At 47.2% G+C, this 22697-nt stretch overlaps 1 protein-coding gene across 5 annotated transcripts in view; it reads right to left on the bottom strand.

Moving 5' to 3' along the window:
- dlg2 (discs, large homolog 2 (Drosophila)) overlaps nt 1-22697 on the bottom strand; it is a 239252-nt gene that overhangs the window by 20676 nt on the left and 195879 nt on the right. For all 5 annotated transcript variants that reach the window (XM_061247616.1, XM_061247619.1, XM_061247617.1 and 2 more), the window contains one exon: nt 7408-7522. In XM_061247616.1, coding sequence (XP_061103600.1) covers nt 7408-7522 — 115 coding nt within the window. The remainder of the gene's footprint in view (nt 1-7407; nt 7523-22697) is intronic.

The following is a 22697-nucleotide window of genomic DNA, read 5'->3' as shown; positions in this document are numbered from 1 at the left end:
TCCAGCCACACATCAGATTTACACTCATGGAATCTTATGATAATAAATAACCTCAACGAGACCACACCACCGCATTGGGTGACTTTATTGTCGTCCTCTCCTTATTGTCTTGCATGGGGAAAAGCGACTATATTTGATTAAACGACACATCACCCGAGTTGAGGATTTGGGTATACAGAGTAACAATAGAAAAATTGGAATTTCAGATGGAGGACAAAACTTCACGAGGTGCGTGAGCCCTAACGCTAATGCATTGAATTCATCTTTGTTGGCCCAAGGAGTTTGTTTGGTTCTTCCTCCCCATTGACAGGAGGAAGAAATGCGCCCAAAAGGCGAGAGGCACTCCGAACAAATTAGAGCTGCTGGGTGAACTCTGTGCTTTCCACACTGCATTAGGTTAATGTTTCATCAGTCTAGTGACGCACATATGGGAGCCAGCAGTCTCTACTCCCTCTGTGAGTGCTGAGCATTGTGTGGGGGTCTCACATCTGGCAGTTGGCGGCCATTTTGTGCTCCTGTGCACTGGAGCCCGTAAGAACCTGAATGTGGCGGACATCTGGCCATATGGTGTAGCCATACGAATGGTTCGGTCGCCCAACCATTAGTCAGACCCCATCAGAAACTGATGTGTGCTAGAGCATGAGAGATAATCGGCCAGAAAAAAAGACCCTGCAAAGAAATGGCGGCTGCTTTGAGAAAAAGTGACACTGGTCAGCTGCGGATGGATGGATGAACGGATGAGAGGCTCATACAGTGCACAAACATGTGAAACACTGTAAATAGTGTTCAAAATGAAAGGAGACGTGAAGAGGCTGGCACACTGAGCAGGGGGCACAGCGCTAGTAGCGGTTTTTCTTTGGGCTGCGATCTGTCTGGGTGAGACTGGATGTGTGCTAGCGCACTTGGCTAGCAGTGGCTGGTCCAGCAGCCAGTCACGCTTCCCTCCCAGATATGAATGACACAATCAGAGGGAGTCCTGACAGCTCCCAGCTCAGAGCGAGAGAACCACCACAGCAGGCTACGACAAATATATGCACACACACTACATAGTACTGCACGCATGTACGTATATGTGATGTGTGCAATAAAGAGAACACTGACTTATGCCATGCACTGGAGCGGTTTGCAGCCGAGTGTGAAGTGGCCGTGATGAGAGTCAGCACCTCCAAGTCCGAGGCCATGGTTCTCTGCCAGAAAGCGGTGGATTGCTCCCTCCAGGTTGGGAACGAGTTTTTGCCCCAAGTTCAAATATCTCAGGGTCTTGTTCACGAGTGAGGGTAGAAGGGAGCGTGAGATCGACAGGCGGATCGGTGCAGCGTCAGCAGTAATGCGGGCATTGCACCGGACCGTTGTGGTGAAGAGGGAGCTGAGCCGGAAGGCGAAGCTCTCGATTTACCAGTCGATCTACGTCTCAACCCTCACCTATAGGGATGTGTACCGGTTCCTAATTGGTTCTGGACAAACGATACTGTTTTCGGAGTCTACCTAACCGTCGCGTAATTATGACACTGCCGCCGTCGACAGGTTATGACGCAGCGCCCCGTTGTTTTCTCTAGTAGTCAATATGTCAGCCATAAGAGCTAAGCGCTCCAAGGTATGGGCTGACTTCATCAAACTCAATGAAGCCTCGGCTCAATGCAATATATGCAAGAAAGTAGTTGCGTCAAAGGGGGGTAACACCAGCAACATCATGAAACACTTGCAGTCTACCCATAGCATAAAGCTGAAGGAGTGCGGCGTGTTTGACTGCCTAAACAACGCATCTAAAGTTAGCAACCCGGCAGACGCTAACAACACCGTGCCCTCCTCCGTGCAGGCAGACTCTGACAGTGCTTCTTCATCAAGTCACGGTGAGTATATGAATCATTAAAGGGGAAGTGAAATACTAGATTAAGTTGGCATAATGTACAAGATTGATTCCCAATATCCTTAAAGGTTTAAGACTGCCAGTAAAGCTGGATAAAAAATAATAAGTAATAAAATTACCCTTTTTTAAAACATGCGCAGCGCCATTTTATCCGAGTGTATAGTGTGACGTCACTCTGTCCAGAGCAATCTCGGCTGCTGCCAGAGAAAGTAAATATGTCGCTTTTCCTTAACAAAAACTGTTAGGGCTAAATGCGTCAGGAGAAGCGCCTACTGTTCCGTTTACATGTATGTGTCTGTTGGGTTGAACATGTAGGCAAGGGCTTTGGTCATCTCCCTAGGTTTTTTTAAAATTTCATCTATTCTGAGAAGCATTTGTAATTTTAAGTTAAGCTTCTTTTCTGTTGAAGCATTATCACACTGACAGTTACCTTTAAGGCTGTATGGAGCTGCCTGCTCGTTTTTTTGACATACCTCGCACTGCACATGTTGACTTGCTAAGGGCTTAAAAGGCAGGTGCTGTAAGTTGTTTAATGATGTTGCTGGTGTTACCCCCCTTGTGGTAATAAAAAACGATTGAATCTTTTACCATCTTGTAACGTCTTTATTTTATACACTAAATTACATGCCGTGGTATCGATAAGAGTATCGATAAATACCGGCATCGATAAGGAGTATCGGTATTGGTATCGGTATCAATAAAATCCTAACGATACACATCCCTACTCACCTATGGTAACGAGCTTTGGGTAGTGACCGAAAGAACGAGATCGCGTAGACAAGAGGCCGAAATGAGCTTCCTCCGTAGGGTGGCCGGGCTCAGCCTTAGAGATAGGGTGAGGAGCTCGGACATCCGGAGGGAGCTCGGAGTAGAGCCGCTGCTCCTTCGCGTCGAAAGGAGCCAATTGAGGTGGTTCGGGCATCTGATCAGGATGCCTCCCGGGCACCTCCCTCTGGAGGTTTTCCGGGCTCGTCCAACTGGGAGGAGACCCCGAGGTAGACCCAGAACCCGCTGGAGAGATTATATATCGCCTCGGGATCCCCCAGGAGGAGCTGGAATGCGTTGCTGGGGAGAGGGACGCCTGGAATACCCGGCTTTGCCTACTGCCACCGCGACCCGACTCCGGATAAGCGGGTGACGATGGATGGATGGATGGATTTTTAAGGCCAGTGTGAAATGCTGCATTGTCAGTCTTTATGTCCATGCTCAGGTCCTAGTGCAAAACAGATTGCCTTCAGGAAATGTATTAATGAATTTTATTTCTTTCATATAAAACTAAGCTATAATAGCATACACAGCAATATTAGCACAATAACACCTCTCTATGAGTATATATCATGAGTTGCTGTGATTTATGCCTTATGTAATATATATGTTGATGTAGTATGTATGTATGTACTTTTTCCAATTCTCTAGTCTGTACATTTTGCTGGTTTGCAAGAGCGTATACATATAGTATGCATACACACGCAAGCATATAGTACACACAGATCAGCAGAATGGCTTGGAGAAAATACCTCCAGTGAGATAATGCATGCTTTGCTACAATGTATAATGAGGTGCATTAATCTCGGGGGCTATGAAGTAGCTAGGTTAGCCAGAAATGGAAGGATACTTCACAAGACTGTCCTAAACATTTTAATTATACACATTCATAAGTGCACAAAATAAATATCTGGTTCTAAAAACACAAACACAGGAAATATACTTATCATCGATCTCGATCCCTTGGGGTATTGCACATGGGGAATGGAAAAAGGATAAGTTAATGTTGTCACGCTGCCCTTTGGAACACCCTTGTCCTATCGTGCAACTGAAATGCTGAACTTGCAAAATGGGAGAACAAAAAGCATGTAATTTGATTAAGCGCCATTTCACGATGGCGGGGGGGAGTTGGGGGGGGGGGGGGGCGGGGATGCTGAGTCATCCCACTGTCTCTCTGCCTTCATCTTCCTGCTGGAAACGCTTCCTGACAAAAGGCCTGCAGAGATGGTCTGAGTGACACAGTCTCAGCTCCCACAGACATCTGAGGAAGGCTGTGGCCAACCAGGGGTCACGACAACAGCCCTACATGCTCGCAACTTTCAGCCCCGTTCACGCTCCACTTTTTTGACGCCTGAAGCGCTCCTTGAACAGAGTACTCTAAACACAAGAAATCAAATACAGATTGGACCTGTCCAATTCTAACCAGAGATCCGGACTTCCAATGCCTTCCAACTGACTGTGACTGGTTATGATTGATATTGACTTTGAGCTACACCAACTTCTTGTGCTTCAACATGTACCTTATTTTGTCAAGAAATTGCATCTATCTTGTGTAAACAGGGCAAAAGTAATGGCATTGGACATGACATGCAACACGTAAAATTAAAAATACCAAAACAGTAAATATATAGTCATATGTATTAGCTGAGTAGAAATGTTATCTAATTTTAGTGAAAAAAATTCCAAACTTAGATCAGTGGGTACTGCGGCTGTTTGAAAAGACGGCGAGTGCACTGATCTGTCAGTGACGTGGGCATCGGAGAGCAGCTGAGATAGCACATTTGGGCGGTATAAACACGTCTTTGATTCATCAGTCTGAGGAAAGAGCTGCATTAATGTTAATCACTCCAGTGAAGGTGACAGGTTTATCTTGGCACCGTCAGGCAGAGAGAAATTGCCCCTGCGTAAACGAGAGACCTGGAAGCCCATTCCGTTCAGACGGGAACAGGAGGGAGTGGGAAGAAGGATTCTCAACGGTGTTGTCATGGTAACCTGACAATGCCACACTGACATATGAAAAAAAAAACATAGCTTAAGTAGGAGAAATTCAAGCAGCTTGGACTGGTAGATTTAGTGTCCGGCACACCCTCAGTCTAACACAACAAAAAGTTATTGCTTAGACAGGCTACCGTTTGGCATTACATTTCTGACCTGTTACAGTCAAGGGCCTATTCCAGAATAAGTGAACCGTTTCCATGTTACAGCTCCGCTCGGTTTAACATCAAATTAATGTCAGAAGAACATGGTTTTATCAGTCTCGAGGTATAACGGCGATTTGGATCACTGCAGAGGTCTGTTGAGAGACTTCCCACGTAATGTCATTTACATTGTAGAAATGCTCTCTCTGTAGACTGCCACCACGTTTTAGCAACACGTGTTCCTGATGAACATGAGCTTGTGAATGGAAGCACCATCCATGTCTGGGCATAGACTGATGATGCACTTTGATGATGATGCTTTAACTTCCTACTGTTTGATTCTTTATTTGCACCTACCGCATAGCTTGAAGGCATGGACTTATTGTGAGTGGACAGGCAGTCAACATAGTAGATGCACCACACAGCAAATGTTAACGTTATTGAACAATTTCGCGCAACATTAATGCCAAAAGAAAATGGTCCATCAGTCACTGACTATTGTATAAGACCGATTCAATCAACCACATATCGTATAAACCGTAAAGCTGAGACTGTGCGACTTATTAAAATGTAATGTTCACTGTGCAGGCTGCGTGTAGGTAGTGTTTGACAGGCCTACAAGGCTTGCAATAAAGTCTTTCTTTTTCCGCTGTCAGCAGTGCGGTCAAGTGCGCGCAATCTCTGCCCGCCTCGCGTTTCGCCTCCATTACGTCCGAGGGGCCGGCCGCCATCTGTCACCCGCTGCCGGGGCAGCTGGGACGCAGAGGGCCCGCGCCGTCAGCGTGCGTGAGGCTCAATCTACGGAGACGTGTCACTTCCTGTGCCAGGCCTCGATTACAGCTGTCTAAATTCAACTCCGTGTAAACAAGTCCCTCCGGGGGTTGGGACGTAGTGCGGCCGGACCCAGCTGCTGCCCTGCGCTGCGGCCCGTTCGTAGCACGGGGCGGCCATCTTAACCATCAGGTTTCCATTAAGTGTCTATTAAGTTGGGACATTGCCGAATGGGTTAGGTTAACGTTGCCCGTGGGTGGGAGATTTGTAGTTGCAAGCTGCAGCTGATTTATTTAATGGACCGACTGGTTTGGCTCCAAAATTATCACACCCTGTGCTCTTAGGATTCAGACACATTCTCTTCTCATTCAGTTATCACAGCCAACCCGCTAACAGATGGTCAAAGCTTGTGCCTGAAGCGAACGCACTCCGCATAACAGATCTTGAATTAATCTGATGGAAATAAAGGGATGTAGAGCATGGTACGTGCTCAAAAACATCCCTGCATGCTGGTTTGGTTCGACTGCAGATGCCACATAAAAGCATCTCTGGGAGCGTCCCCACAACCCACTATGTTTAGGAAATTAGCAGATGCTCTGACACACACACACACACACACACCCCCACACACACCCAGACACACCCACCCACACCCACCCACACACACCCCTCAATCAAAAAAAAATTGCTTGATCTCATACACATTACAGCTAATTACCTCATCATTATAAGTTCACTAGAGCATAGTTGAAAAATGTCTTCCGCTTGTCATATTTAGCTTTTTCAGCAGTGTGTCAGGCATAAAGTCAGGCATAAAGGGGCACAGTAAAATAGACCTATAACTGTGAATGAAAATCTCCAAAAACACACCATGACCTTCCATTCGACAGAACCTGGCTCTGGTCGGACACCCTCAAGTAACAAGCCGGCACTCTCCGCGGCGCTGACTGGAACAGGAGAGAGGGACCAATCCCGGGCCGCGATACTGCAGACCTGCTCCAGGTCACAGTTTCCCCATCCACCACAGGGCCCTCTAATAAAATAACGTATGTGGCTCTATTCGCTTTCCCCCGGAGAACTGCTTGTGACTCCAAATATTCAAAGTCAAATTATAAAAGTCACCTAAAGGTTAACCATATTAACCGCCAAATAACACTGTTTTCCCTTGGCTGCTAAGAGGGGAGCGGTATGAAAATAAATCAAGTCAGCAAGATTAAGAATCTCTATTCGTGAACTGAAAATCCAGCCAGCACAGAGAACGCAAAGGTAGTCCACACAATGCAAAGATTTCCTGCTTACGCTATGAAGTTATTTAGAATGATTACATTTTAGGTCAACTCAAGGGTGGAGTGGAGGGTGTAACAGCCCATAGTTGATGATTGAGCAAGAAGGATATACTTTAATAGTAATGCATTTTTTCTCTCAGAAGATATTTAAATGTCAAGTGATTCAGCCAAGAAAATAAGTATTTTAAATATGTAGATTAAATAATAATTGTTGAAAATGCTGACTCTATAATGTTTTTAAGTATTATTAAATATACATTTACAGAGTATCTTTGTAATGCACTCTGTAATAATATACCATATGAATAGATATCAATGTGGATGTCAGTCAGCACAGATATCCTGCACACACAATAATTTGAACTATCAATATACTACATAACATATGCTTTCAGCATTTATGTTGCTTATCAAGACAATATTTGCTGTATTTTGCTATTGAAACGGGACAAAAAGAGACAAAGCTCCATTAGCCAAAGAGGATGCACACAACCCCGACTCAAATATGGGACCTGGACGTTGAGAGAATGAGAAACATGATCACAACACGAGAACACGCTGGGAGAGAATTGCGTCTCACCTGACGTAGAGTGAGCGCTTCTGATTGGTTCTCAGCGATCCTGATCCGGAGCTCATGCTGTGGTTCATCATCTGCTCCCGCAGGTCATGGATTTTTGCCTCGAAGCGGCCGTACTCTGAAACGCACAGAAAAGAATGACTTACGCCCCGAAGCCGGCCCTGGTGAGCCGCATGGCCCGACCGCGGCGTCCCGGGTTCTGAAACGGGCCGGGACACGGGGCGGCCTGTGTGGGAAGAGGGTTCTGAAACGGGCCGGGACACGGGGCGGCCTGTGTGGGAAGAGGGTTCTGAAACGGGCCGGGACACGGGGCGCGCCGCCCGGCCTGTGTGGGAAGAGCGCGACGGATCGATGCCGTCGGGCCGCTCAAACGATCCGCTCCGAAGGCGCCGGGCGTCCAAGGTCACTGCGCTCTCTCTCAGGAGGGGCGGCTTTCAGAAAGCCGTGGGTCCTTTTCCATTCCCGATCACCCCGCTATTCAGCGTCCTTTCACCCTGACTGAAAGATATCTTGTAGGTTTTCATTCTGAGGAAAGTATTTGAGGAAGAATGCATGTAATATCCAGCTGTGGGCAAAATACAAAGCGCGCAGGGTTTCTCAATAGACAGGAAAAGGGAAAATGTCACCTTCATAATGCTATTCTGGGAAAAAGATATTAAGATGATACTGTCCTATTGGATGACAACATGGGCGAGGCTGCAGTATCCTATTCTTTTTTTAATGGAAACTGCGATTCAAAAATCAATTGGTTGTACATTACATTGCCAAAGGAAGAATACAGGAAGGACATTACCACAGAACCTCAAATACTGCATGTGATGAGAACGAATGACTTGACACCATCCCATTGAAGCTCATTTCAGGGCAAAAATCTACAGTAAAGCTTTGCCTAGACAGATTGCTAAAAAGGTTTTCTTTTCTTGCAAAAACTTGAGGTATAATAATGTAGCAGATGTACAGTATGGTTCCTTAGCAAAAATAGCAGTGTCAAGCATCTCCTAATTACATGGGAATCTGCTGAAACACTGCAAGGAATATCAAGGCTCAATTGTGTCTCAGTAGCCGAACTATAAGACTTAAAAAACAAAATCCAATACCATTTCTTTTGGAACAACACGGATTTAGCAAGTATATTGCAAAGGATGCATACACACAAAATTCATTCATGCATACACACACACCGCCAAACAGCCGGTTCTTTGAGTTGTCTCCCTACGACAGCACTGAAAGCTACTTTAGTTTATTTATTTTCAGTCCATTTATTTTCTGACTTTGGACAAATGGAGTAAGAAATAAACAGAGTAAAAGCCACCTGTTATACAGGCGAACAAGAAAATGCATTGAGGACTGCAACAACTACTAAAAATGCTGTGGTGTGTAGCATAACCAGTAATCTAAGCTTCAACTGCCCAATTGTGCACAGCAACACTGTGTTCACTGACCGGCCCCAGTGCACCTCACTTCACCTACCTGTCCCTCCCAAACCACAAATGCACACTCGAAACTGCTGCACTCAATATTTTAAAAATCTCAATATTTAAAGGCACAATAGGTAAGATTTACGTGTCAAAACATTTGTTACAAGACCATTGTAAATCCCTTCCTATCGTTGAAAAAGGCTCACTGACATGTTGACTCAGCTTGTGTGTATAGTCCTTAAATTCGGGTTTAAAATATACCGTTGACGGTCCATCACTCTGGATCAAAACATTGTACAGCTGTATAATAATTAAAGTTTCATTGGTTGAAAATTGGTTCGAATTACCACAGCCAATGGCGTGGGGGCTTATACAGATTGGCTGCCCAAATTGCACTCCAGACAAGCGATCACGGAAACTCTGTTTTCTATTGCTTATTATCCAAGTGAAGACTACATATCAACTTATAAAATAATACCAGTTCGCTATCGGTAGCAATGGATATTTGTAAATTCGGCAAGCTAATAGCACATTTGCCATGGCCAGCCCACTTTGCTGAGGAGTGCTAATGCTGTGCACAAATGCAAAAGTTTGATAGAAACCGAAAAGGAAGCAAGTGGACGAGAACGATAGCCGATTTACCGACTGCCTACATGAACGTGCTTGCGACATGCGTTTGAGGCTTGCAATTGCGATTTCTACGTGAAACGCTCCAAAAAGTGCAGGAGAAATCTGTCGCATCTGACAGATCTCAGCTCACACATCGCAACTTTTGTGAAACAAGCCCCCTGGTCATGAAGCTCCAGAGAGATACGGAAGGAACCTCCATTTCAGAACTAATAAAATGTTCCTGCCTCAGACTGTGGCAGCCGGGCAGCTAATGAGGCAGGGAGACTCGTCTCTGTACAGCACACACACAGACCTGAGTAACAGCACACCCTCCACCGTGCTCCTCTGTACAGCACTCACACGGGCTTGAGTAACAGCACACCCTCCACTGCACTCCTCTATATAGCACTCACACGGGCCTGAGTAACAGCACACCCTCCACTGCACTCCCCTATACAGCACTCACACGGGCCTGAGTAACAGCACACCCTCCACTGCACTCCCCTATACAGCACTCACACGGGCCTGAATAACAGCACACCCTCCACTGCACTCCTCTATACAGCACTCACACGGGCCTGAGTAACAGCACACCCTCCACTGCACTCCCCTATACAGCACTCACACGGGCCTGAGTAACAGCACACCCTCCACTGCACTCCCCTATACAGCACTCACACGGGCCTGAGTAACAGCACACCCTCCACTGCACTCCTCTGTACAGCACGCACACGGGCCTGAGTAACAGCACACCCTCCACTGCACTCCTCTGTACAGCACTCACACGGGCCTGAGTAACAGCACACCCTCCACTGCACTCCCCTATACAGCACTCACACGGGCCTGAGTAACAGCACACCCTCCACTGCACTCCTCTGTACAGCACTCACACGGGCCTGAGTAACTGAGCCTTTCAGCCACTGTGACAGCCAGCACTCTCGGGCTGGCTCCTTCCCAGCGCTGGCTACTGGATCCTGGGGGCTGGGACACAGCCAGTACTCATCACACACATCCCCAGACCCAGAAATACAAAACACACACACATACACACAACAGCAAATACATGAATACATACACACATGAACAGCTACACATACACTCGTATATACTCGATGGCAAAACAAGCACGCACGCACGCACGCACGCACGCACACACGCACGCACGCACGCACACACGCACACACGATATCCATACACTCTCACACAGAAATACAAAGACAAACACAAGTGCAGAGGTATACGCCTATATACACACAGGCATATAAGCACACACACAAATGTGGGTCCACAACAGGTCCACATACACTCATATACACATATAGACACTCATATGTGCAGTTTCTGAATGTTGTCTTTTACTGCACCAGTGGATACCACCATCAGCTGGCACCAAGTGACACACACCCACTAAATCACTTTTAAGTACATTCATGAAAGTGCTTACCTAAAGGATAATACTAACTGGAAACAAAAATTTCTTCAGCGATGCAGTATTCATATAGTATAATCGCATTAAATGAGCTCAGAATCGCCCTGTCTTTGCCTCTGGACCTCCCTCGAAAATTGCCAAGTTGTCCGAATGGCAAAGAAACATTGACTGCAGTCTAATCTGCCCTGTACTAGACAGAGTGCCCATGCTGAGGACTGAATGGAATGGATGAAGAGAAGAAAAACCCACACATCCTGAGAGTGAGAGAGAGAGAGAAAGAGAGAGGAGAGAGTGTGAGCTTGAAGATAGAAGAAGAAACATACAAAGGTGTTTCAGAATCATATTCAGCATCAGTAAAGCAGGAAGCAATACTTGCATTAGAGCAAGTGTTCTAAAACTGCCTGCACACCACCATCCTCAGCATTTTAAACAAACGACAATATCCATTCATCTGACTGCACTGAACCTTGTCTGAATGAATTACTGCTCACTGATGAGTCTGAATTTAAAATGAAGACCAGACACGCTGGGAAAACAGCATACATTCAAGCACCGGGAAGCACCACGAACGCTCCTTCAATTTAAGAAAAAGACATAAAATTAAAATGAACAAAATGAAAGAAATAATTACAAAAAAAACAAAAACAAAGACTCGGCAACAGAACTTAAACGGGTGCAGTCATTTAACAGCCACGAGGACAGAATCAGCGAGAAATCCAGGCTGCAGCGCGTTTCCCAGATGTCAGGAGCGGTTCCGATAAACAATGCCGCGACCGGCAAGCGGCTTGAAAACAAAGCCCACGCGCCACGATGATTCCCAATAACTCACCGCCGTGTCGCGTCGCTCAGACCCAGCGCGATGGCGAGCCTCCTTCCCCAGCCTTTCCTCCTGCCACCGCCGCTCGATCAAACAGACGCTGCGTCTCCGGCACAGCGCAGCACACGCACGCACACACACACACACACACACACACACACACACACAGACGCCGGCGCGCACGCCGTGGGATACACAGAGCGCAGGAGGAGAGACTCGGGGCTCAGCAGAAGCCGGCTCTTGACGGTTAGCTGGATGACTGGGGGGGGTGCGGGGTCTCTGCCAGCAGCGATGCAGCGATTGGCTGCGGATGTGCCAAACGGAGTCCAGTGCGCCAAATTGCCGGCGCCTCCTCCCACAGCGGACCCACACTTCGGCATCGAGACCCTCATTAGGGAAGGGGATGGAGCAAAACTCGCACGCACGCGCACACACACACACACCGCCAGTCGCACACAAATACACACCCACTTCACGTTTTTCCAGACGTCTTGGTTTCCATTATCGACCTGAGACATCCGCGTTTCCACCCCTGAAACATGAACTTTTTTCTCTCCCAACCACTGTGGCAGTCAGATGAAAATGTCTACATGTCACTCAGAATTTTTAAATGCCACTACTGAAAACCACAGGGGAAAACAAGCGCATAACTAGAATTACAAGCACAGAATCTCACAAGGGACTGCCTGCTCTTGACAGCAGCTAGCTCCCAGCACACAAGGCAAAACATGCCAATGCCCACATCATAACCCAGCATCCTACCCTTTTCTCAAAACTCTATTAGTCACCGAAGAGCCACTCTTTTTTTTTTTGCTGTTCCCTGCATCCCCAGTTCCTTAGCTCTTGCTTCCTGGAGTTATTTCAGGAAATGTGGCTGCATATTGTACGTTAACACACCTGCCTCCGATAAGAGCAAGCAGCATTGAGTGAAAAGAGTGGGAGGGAATGTCTGGGCGTATTTTTGATTGATGCTCCTGATAACTGACCAATGCAAACATCAAAGAGAGTGAAGTCTTGACTGTTGATCTAAAGTTGCATAGCACCTATGGCACAGACTTTAGGTTGCATGTGCGACATTCAAATGTGTAACTATATCCAAGTATAGACATTTTATAGTCAATTTACCCACCACAGCCAACAATTTACCTGCATTAGGCAGGTGTTATTTCAGACCCTGCTCTGAAACTACCTCAGCTGCTACATTACAATCGAATTAATGTGCAGTATCCAACTGACTTCTATATCAGCAAGTTCAAAACAAATGAAGAAAGAGACGAATGGTGTTTTTTGTTGATAAATTGCAAGTGGCTTATTCACCAATACTGCATTTAAGTGACTTTGCCTACCAACAGATTTAACAAGCTGACTCTGATGTTTTAAATAGCCCTATACAGATATGTATAAAACTCACAATAGTGCCTATAATCCTTCAGAGGACACAACACATCCCCAGGAGAGTCTGCTGGGTGGCTCACCCTGCTAAGACACTGTTGCACTAGTGCATAGAGAGGCCCCAAGTTCAAATGCTGATTTTCACTGGTACCCCCATCCAGGAGCATTGCCCTTTAGGGGGAGTCCAATTGGCAGGGAACCCATTGCTCTCTAACGACCCCCACTGGTTGATTGGGCCTACAGCTTTGCGCAAAGAGTCTTCCTCCAACTCATGTTTGTGCGAGGCAGGCTTGTGAGCCACGGTGTGAAAGGAAGCAGCTGGTGACATCACGTGGTCAACAGGAGGCTGTGCTGGTCCACACTCTCCCACATCAGCTGGGGAGATTTCAGTCTGGGTGTATATGGCTGGGTATCCCAAAACAAGAGGAAGATGGAGAAATGGGAAACGATAGGATGAGGCTTCTGATTCAAATCCCAGCTGGGACATTGCAGTTGTGCCCTTGAGCAAGCCTGACTTGCTGCAGCAAACAATTAGCTGCTTACAAGGGTAACACACTGAAAAATGCAAACAGTGCAAACTGCTCTGGCTAAGGAGATGTACAGAGCAAGTATATTCTGGAAAGATTTTAAAATGATAGCATAGTTGGACTACTGCTCTTAAGATTACACCGGTGCCAGTTCATACAGTATCAGCAGAACATTTGGCATGGGCCATTAAATAGAGTATACACTCTCCAGAGATCAGATAGCTGAACAAATTAACCCAGCACACCACAGACTATGGGCTTTACACAGAATTGTCAGTTTGTGGAGGGATGGACAAAAAGTAAGGCTGTTATTTAGCTTGGCCATAGATGACTATCTCTTTTTTCCATTTAATCTCAAAGCTTTAGTTCCAATTTTCTCCACGGCGTTCCTTCTGAAATCTCAGAGGAGTTTCAGCAGCGGGAACATCTCAGGGCCCAGATGGAGGCTCATCCACGCACGGGCTGAGATCCTAGCCGATTAAGCGCTCGATTGCACTGGAGAAAGTGGCAAGAAGACTCGGGATGGGATCAGCTGGATTTCATTCTACTCAAAATGGGATCAGCTGGATTTTATTCTACTCAAAATGGGATCAACTGGATTTTATTCTACTGAAAATGGGATCAGCTGGATTTTATTTTTCATTCTACTCAAAATGGGATCAGCTGGATTTCATTCTACTGAAAATGGGATCAGCTGGATTTCATTCTACTCAAAATGGGATCAGCTGGATTTCATTCTACTCAAAATAGGATCAGCTGGATTTTATTCTACTCAAAATGGGATCAGCTGGATTTGATTCTACTCAAAATGGGATCAGATGGATTTCATTCTACTCAAAATGGGATCAGCTGGATTTGATTCTACTGAAAATGGGATCAGCTGGATTTTATTTTACTTAAAATGGGATCAGGTGGATTTCATTCTACTCAAAATGGGATCAGCTGGATTTCATTCTACTCAAAATGGGATCAGATGGATTTCATTCTACTCAAAATGGGATCAGCTGGATTTCATTCTACTCAAAATGGGATCAGCTGGATTTCATTCTACTCAAAATGGGATCAGCTGGATTTCATTCTACTGAAAATGGGATCAGCTGGATTTCATTCTACTCAAAATTGGATCAGCTGGATTTCATTCTACTCAAAATGGGATCAGCTGGATTTTATTCTACTCAAAATGGGATCAGCTGGATTTCATTCTACTCAAAATGGGATCAGATGGATTTCATTCTACTGAAAATGGGATCAGCTGGATTTGATTCTACTGAAAATGGGATCAGCTGGATTTTATTTTACTTAAAATGGGATCAGCTGGATTTCATTCTACTCCAATAACAATATTCACACTGCATTTGGCGGCAATTTGCCCCATACGTTTTCAGTCATGCAGATGTCCTGGAGGTGCTGGAAAAAGAAGAATACTGTATGATGTCTCTAAACTCCTCACTGTGGGGTACCCATAAGAATCAGGCGTAAGAAGAAAACTGTATGATGTCTGTAAACTCCTCGTTGTGGGGTACCCATAAGAATCAGCCTTAAGAAGAATACTGTATGATGTCTCTAAACTCCTCGTTGTGGGGTACCCATAAGAATCAGCCGTAAGAAGAATACTGTATGATGTCTGTAAACTCCTCGTTGTGGGGTACCCATAAGAATCAGCCGTAAGAAGAATACTGTATGATGTCTGTAAACTCCTCGCTGTGGGATACCCATAAGAATCAGGCGTAAGAAGAAAACGGGAGCAGTCGAGGCTGCGCCCCAGTGAAGGAGTGCACAGTGAGGACACTGTTTGCGAGACACCTGGATGTGATCTGAAGGATAGGGCCTCAGCTGGACGTGTGTGCATGATAATGATGTACAAAACAACTACTTTAAACTGGCAGGAAAAAAGCATTACACAGAACAGGGTTGAAGTAAAGAATAGCAGAGAATGAATTACCTCTCGTTTCTCTGAGAGATTGCTCATCATCCTTCTCAGTTCAGTCTTGATAGAATACATTCTTCAATGTTTAAAATGAGATGCACATAAGCTTCTAAGATTTTGATGTGATGTCAGTTCTCATTTGATATTTTAAAATTGAACAATGGCTGTTCATTATATCAAGTGTCATTGTAACACTTGCTCACATTGTTAAATTTGTATTTCACACGTTTTATTGGTTGTAAGTAAACATTCTTCATTGAAGACATGTTCAAGAAATACATTTACAGACTTTACAGGCACCAACTTTTTTGAGGAGGTGAGGGTGAAAGTAAAAGAAATTATCATCCATACATTATCAGGGGTCCATCAAAAAATATTTTCAATGTGAACTAAAAAGTGTGCAATAGAGGGATAAAGTCACTTGGTCACATCCGTCCCCCAGTGGAGTGAAGATTCAGCCTGACAACAGCCTCGGCAGTCACTCTGACCCACTTGCCGAAAAAGCCACCCAAAATACAAAGCCAATTATTTTTTACGACTGCAAAAGGCAAGGAGCAGTGAAGCACAGCAGTTTAGTCCGCTTGGTCTAAATGCTTGGTTATATTAGCTCCATCTATCCACAGACTGGCCTCTTTGGACAGAGCCTTTCGCTGCCCATTTCCCGTCTCTATTTCAGGGAGCTGCACAGCTTGGCAGGCAGGAACGGGCCAGCCGGCCGCTGGCACGACACCCCGCCAGAGAAATGAGCGATTGATGCCTTTCACCTCGCCAAACCAAAGACGCACAAATCTCAAAATGAGCTTTCTCAGAGCTTTCTCTTTTCCCTTAAGAGCGGGACTTATAACTCTTCACTGCAACCGCAATGTTCCACATCGCTCAGTAACGGGAAACCATGGCGGGTTTATGCAGTTCTAATGCTTTTTTTATTCATTCAAATGGCTGGCTTTACTCGGGTAAATAAGTCACTTAAACAACGAAAGTGACTGATGCAATGGTTCTTTACATCGACCACAAAAACGTAAAGAGAAATCATGTTCGTTTAGACTGACCCTTGACCACCGCACGGTACAACAGAGCAAACTGTTGTCGATATTATGAGCGCTATAAAAATGTTCAGTACTACTGGGAGCCCAGCTCACTCCTTTGGCAGACTGGAGATGTGCCGCTCTGTTGCCTGCGGGCACAGTCACCAGAGCACCCCTCCACCCCCCTCGCACCGCTCCAAACCGCAAGAATTCACTGTTAATCTGCTTACCCCTGGGCTCCAGGCAGAGCAAGCCACTGAGCTCCAGAGAAACGGACACACGCTGAGGGAGAGGGGAAGAGAACACACAGAAACGCTGTGTGACAGACGTGGGGGAGTGGGCCTGCAGCCCGCCTCCGGGCCCCGGGCCCGCGAGGGCCGCTGAGTCACCGGGGAGGCCGGCTCTGGCTGACCCCTGCCTGGGTTAGCCCATGACAAAGGCCGCTCTCCCTGGGGGTGGCGCGGGGAAGACGTCGGGGCGGGGTCGGAGGCACTGCCGGGCGGCACTCCGCATGTCTGCATCCTGCTAAATAAAGACACGCAGCGCTGCCAAGAGAGGGACAGAGGCAGAGCCGAATCCTCTCCTGACTCACCGCCCGACGCTTATACATAACGCAACAAAGCTGCAGCCGCCAGCCCGCCTCTGTAAGCAAGATGCTGGGGGAGAAGGGGTAAGACTGGGGAACGGACAGTGGAACTCTCCAACCACAACGAGGGGCATCATGTAAACTGGACAATATAAAAAAAATTGCGAATTTGCAATGTGAACCACGGTACGCCGGGCTAAGTGGAAACGACAGAGCTCTCTCTTTCTCTCCGCCTCTTTTCTCCCTGCCTGCCCTTCCCACGGTGACGGACGGGTAGATCGTTCAGGGTCGACTGCACTTCACACAACGCGGACGCACCGTGCCATTAGGCTGCTGAAGGAGGGTAAATAACGGGCTGAACGGAGAGAAAGGAGGGCTGAAGAGACAGAGAGCGCGAAGCGGGCCCAGGCTGGCACCGATAGGGCACGGCGGGAAGTGGGGGGTATGGACCCTCAGCCTGAGGGGCACTCAGACGTTCCGCGGTACGGCACGGCGGGAACGTGGGGGGTATGGACCCTCAGCCAGAGGGGCACTCAGACGCTCCGCGGTACGGCCGACCATGCCGCCTCTCGCCGTCCTTCCTTACACACACACCGATCGTTGCTGATTTTTTCTACAGATGAAAACGTGCAGCATCGGAGAGAACCGAACAGAGTAGCACACACACCCCCCCCCCCCCCCCCAATTGCTAATGGCCTTGAAAATATCTCTATCAATAGTAAACATTTTCTGGTGCACGTACTCACTGTGCTACACTTCCTGTAACAAAAAATGCTCACGTGTACATCTGCAGTGATAACACAGAATAACAAGGTGCCAGTGAAGGACAGTGGAAAATTACTATATACTAAAGTATAACAAAACTGATCATTAATTTTGCTTCAATGTGCACAAAGTGCTTATTAACGTCCAGCACCCATGTCCTATGATCTCTTCTCAAAAACGAACATGACACTTCTGGCATTGCAGCAGGACAGTGAATGCTATAATTGGATATTTCTTTCACGAGGCTGTCTTCTGTCAGTTCCATTCATTGAAGAATAAAATGGCTGCATACAAATCAAAATGAATCTGACATTTCACACGATCGCTCTGTACTGTAAATAATGCCTAAGCCAAACATTATTACCATGCAAATGCAGATACTGCACAGAAATAGATTGCATAATTATAATAATGTATGCAATAATCGCTATGGAGAACGTAACCTACCAGCCAGAGGGTTTAATTCATGATAAAGTGGAAATGCACAAAATTAACATTGCAGGGGTTAACACAAACCTTCCCTTGTAAATGCAGAGTTAATTTCTGTCTGTTTCCGCCTGATCTCCTGGCTGTGGGGGATTATGTGACAGCTCAACAGAAAGCCAAGAGCTTTATCTGTACGTTTCCAGCCCTGTCTCCGACTGTCTTCCCGCGACGGTAACACTATCTGCCAGCTGAGACAGTTAAACTTTCCCTTACTGCGGACTTTTTAAAAATTGTTATTTAAATTTCCCCCCCTACCATTTCAGATGCGCAATATAAAGTTTTTCCAAAGTGCTCCACAAGGAACACAATGAAGGAGCAAATTACACTCCGCAGAATTCCACACTGTGACGACGGTGAAGATGAATAAGACACAGAGAAACGCATGCACACACACGCACGCGCACGCACGCACACACACACACGCAGACAGACAGACACACAAATAAACACAGACAGACAGACAGACAGACAAACAGACACAAACACACAAATGCGAGTGCGCACACAGACAGACAGACAGACAGACAGACAGACACACACACACACGCGCAGACAGACAGACACACACACACACGCGCAGACAGACAGACCGATACAGACAGACACACACACACACACAAAGACAGACAGACAGACACAAACACACAAATGCGAGTGCGCACAGACAGACAGACAGACAGACACACACACACACACACACACGCAGACAGACAGACAGACAGACGCAAGCAGACAGACAGACAGACAGACAGACACACACACACACACACACACGCAGACAGACAGACAGACAGACAGACAGACGCAAGCAGACAGACAGACAGACAGACAGACACACACACACACACTATTGGTCCCTGTGCACTACCCATCAGACAGGGCGCATGTCTGTGGCCCTCTGAGTGGCAGCAGACCTGACTGTGCGAGTGCTCCAGCCCCAGCGAGCTGGCTGATGTTTCATCGGGGCGGCGATAGGGAGGCCACGCGGCGATAGGGAGGCCACGCGGCGATAGGGAGGCCACGCGGCGATAGGGAGGCCACACGGCGATGGGGAGGCGATGGGGAGATGATGGGGAGGCGGCGCGGCGATAGGGAGGCGGCGCGGCCGGGCTGGAGGAGATCGGGAGTTGGACGGAAGCCTCCGGAGGCGGGGCGGGGGCACCGCTCGCCCTCCCCAGAACTGCACGCTTGCACTTTGCTCCGAGTCTAATGAGCTGCACTTCCCCCGGTAATCAATCGTCTCTGCACCCCGCTGAGCGAGCGGAGTCCCGGGGGGCTTATCTAATGGACACCGGTGCAGGAGGCAGAACCAAACGCTGACTACACCCCTTTAAAAGCACAACAACCATAAACTACGCAGAGAGTGACTGCCAGCACAGCCCACTGCTCAGAGATAAAACAGACCTTGTTAAAACATGAGGCGTTTATTAAAAAAAATAAAAACATTTTCAAAGCCTGACTGCTTACAGGGTCTGCAGGACTCACACATTTCAGGTGCGGCCCTGACATTACTGGCTTTGACTGGGGAAACTGATGTGTGGAAACTGACTGGCTCTCCTGTCAGCCTTTGCAGCTGTGAGCTTCATTAGATCTGTTATTTTAAAGAGCCCTGGACAGAAAGCTAATGCTAATGCTAACATCTCTCTGTAGCTCTGCTGCTTTGAAGGGCATCGGCCAGGGCAGGGGCAGGGGAGTCCCACGGCGAGGAGAGAACCCCCAGCCAAGCAGGCATCCTCACCAAAGCCTCCTCCGCTGGTGCCCGGAGCTTTCCTCCGGTCCCCCAAGCCCATCGGCTGCGCCAGGACCCCACAGCCAGAGCCAGGCTTGTCCTACACGGGCTGAAGGCACGTACCGACCCACAGGGCACAGGCCGAACGTGCTTTAATTAATGGCTTTGACATCCAGAGGACGCGTTTGGGTCGAAGCCACGCGACGGCTGAGAGAAAATGCGCAGGGCTGGCCCCGTCCACAGCTCCGCGGTCTGTCAACGAGGAAATGAGCGGCCAACAGCTCAACAAGCCGTGGGCCGCAAGGGAGATTCCACAACCAGCAGACCGTGCCAGCGTGAGCGGTCATCTCCAATAGGGACCATATGTGCTCTGTAAGAGTTCAATTAACACTGAACATTTTACTGTGCGGCCTGGGCAGACTCCTTGTGACACCATTTTATAACTGTTCAACTCAAAATGCTACCAAAAACACACTCCCTGTAGAAGACATAAATACACACCTGCTCCTTAATCACTAACGGTTATGAGAAAAGTAGTAACGAAACAATGAAAGGAAATGTTAAAAAGTAACAGAAGACTTGAAGAATACAACACAGACTTGAAGAATACAACACAGACTACAGCTGAGGGTGCATTATTTTAGCCGTTTCTAAGCAGCGCTGGATGATTATGACATACGGTACAGGGTGCAGGCGGAGGGACAGGGTTCTTGGAGACTTTATGAGGTGCTGGGATTGGATCAGTGTTTCTCAAAGTGTACCGTGTGCTTTAGAGTGGGGGATAGTACTACTATCCAAGATAGCTGCGAGGGAAGTAGAAAGTGGTGGGTGGAGGGTGTGTAACAGATGTAGAGTGTAGCAGGGTGTGTGGGTGGAGGTGAGTAACATGTAGAGTGTAGCAGGGTGTGTGGGTGGAGGTGAGTAACAGATGTAGAGTGCAGCAGGGTGTGTGGGTGGAGGTGAGTAACAGATGGAGAGTGTAGCAGGGTGTGTGGGTGGAGGTGAGTAACATGTAGAGTGTAGCAGGGTGTGTGGGTGGAGGCGTGTAACAGATGGAGAGTGTAGCAGGGTGTGTGGGTGGAGGTGTGTAGCATTCAGACGGTGGGGGAGAGTGTAGCAGGGTGTGTGGGTGGAGGTGTGTAGCATTCAGATGGTGGGGGAGAGCGTAGCAGGGTGTGTGGGTGGAGGCGTGTAACAGATGGAGAGTGTAGCAGTGTGTGTGGGTGGAGGTGTGTAGCATTCAGGCGGTGGGGGAGAGCGTAGCAGGGTGTGTGGGTGGAGGTGTGTAACAGATGGAGAGTGTAGCAGGGTGTGTGGGTGGAGGTGTGTAGCATTCAGCAGTCGCAGAGAGCTGAAGGGGGCGATGCAGGTAGAGCTGGAATGGCGTTACTGTAATGGTGTGCATTACAGGATGAGGGGGAGGGGGGCTGCAGACTGCAGCATTAGCAGTGGGAAAACAGACACTACTGCAATGCAGAGGGAGACTCACTAAGACCAGCCTGACAAGACAATAACGCCTCCACACTCATGCACCTCTAAACTCACTTTCAATGAGAATAACTCTCCACCCTCATGCATCTCTAAACTCACTTTCCATGAGAATAAACCTTCACCCTACATGCACCTCTAAACTCACTTTCAATGAGAATAACTCTCCACCCTCATGCATCTCTAAACTCACTTTCCATGAGAATAAACCTTCACCCTACATGCGCCTCTAAACTCACTTTCAATGAGAATAACTCTCCACCCTCATGCATCTCTAAATTCACTTTCCATGAGAATGAACCTTCACCCTACATGCGCCTCTAAACTCACTTTCAATGAGAATAACTCTCCACCCTCATGCATCTCTAAATTCACTTTCCATGAGAATGAACCTTCACCCTACATGCGCCTCTAAACTCACTTTCAATGAGAATAACTCTCCACCCTCATGCGCCTCTAAACTCACTTTCCAGGAGAATAAACGAGGCCTGTAGCCTAGTGGTTAAGGTAAATGACTGGGACACACAAGGTCGGTGGTTCTTGAGCAAGGCCCTTAACCCTGCATTGCTCCAGGGGAGGATTGTCTCCTGCTTAGTCTAATCAACTGTACGTCGCTCTGGATAAGAGCGTCTGCCAAATGCCAATAATGTAATAAACCTTCACCCTACATGCACCTCGAAAACTAGCGGTCCCTTTTAAATACCATCGTGTGAATATCCTGACATCTTCATTCATTTTCCAGAGTAAATTGTGTTTATACTCTGGTGGGGGGGTTAGAATCATGGTTTAATCAGGGATGCAATCGGGAGAGGACAATGCTATCAACACATTTCACGTAGAGGAGCTCCACCTATTATGGAGTACGCTGGTAACAACAAACAGAACTACGGCACTGGTGATTGGAGGACACTGTTAGCCTGTGTCTGTTGGATACAGTCCAAACCCCTGGAAGCACGGCAAAAAAGCATCCTCCAATCCAATTTGTTGTTCTGTTGCTTATCACCAACATACAGTGAAGTCCGTAAGTATTTGGACAGTGGTACAACATCTGTTCTTTTGGCTCTGTACTCCAGCACATTGGATTTGAAATGAAAG

Source organism: Conger conger, chromosome 7 (genome assembly GCF_963514075.1).
Source record: "Conger conger chromosome 7, fConCon1.1, whole genome shotgun sequence".
NCBI lineage: Eukaryota > Metazoa > Chordata > Actinopteri > Anguilliformes > Congridae > Conger > Conger conger.
Note: the sequence above shows the minus strand (reverse complement) of the source record. Positions and strands in the feature narration are given on the sequence as shown.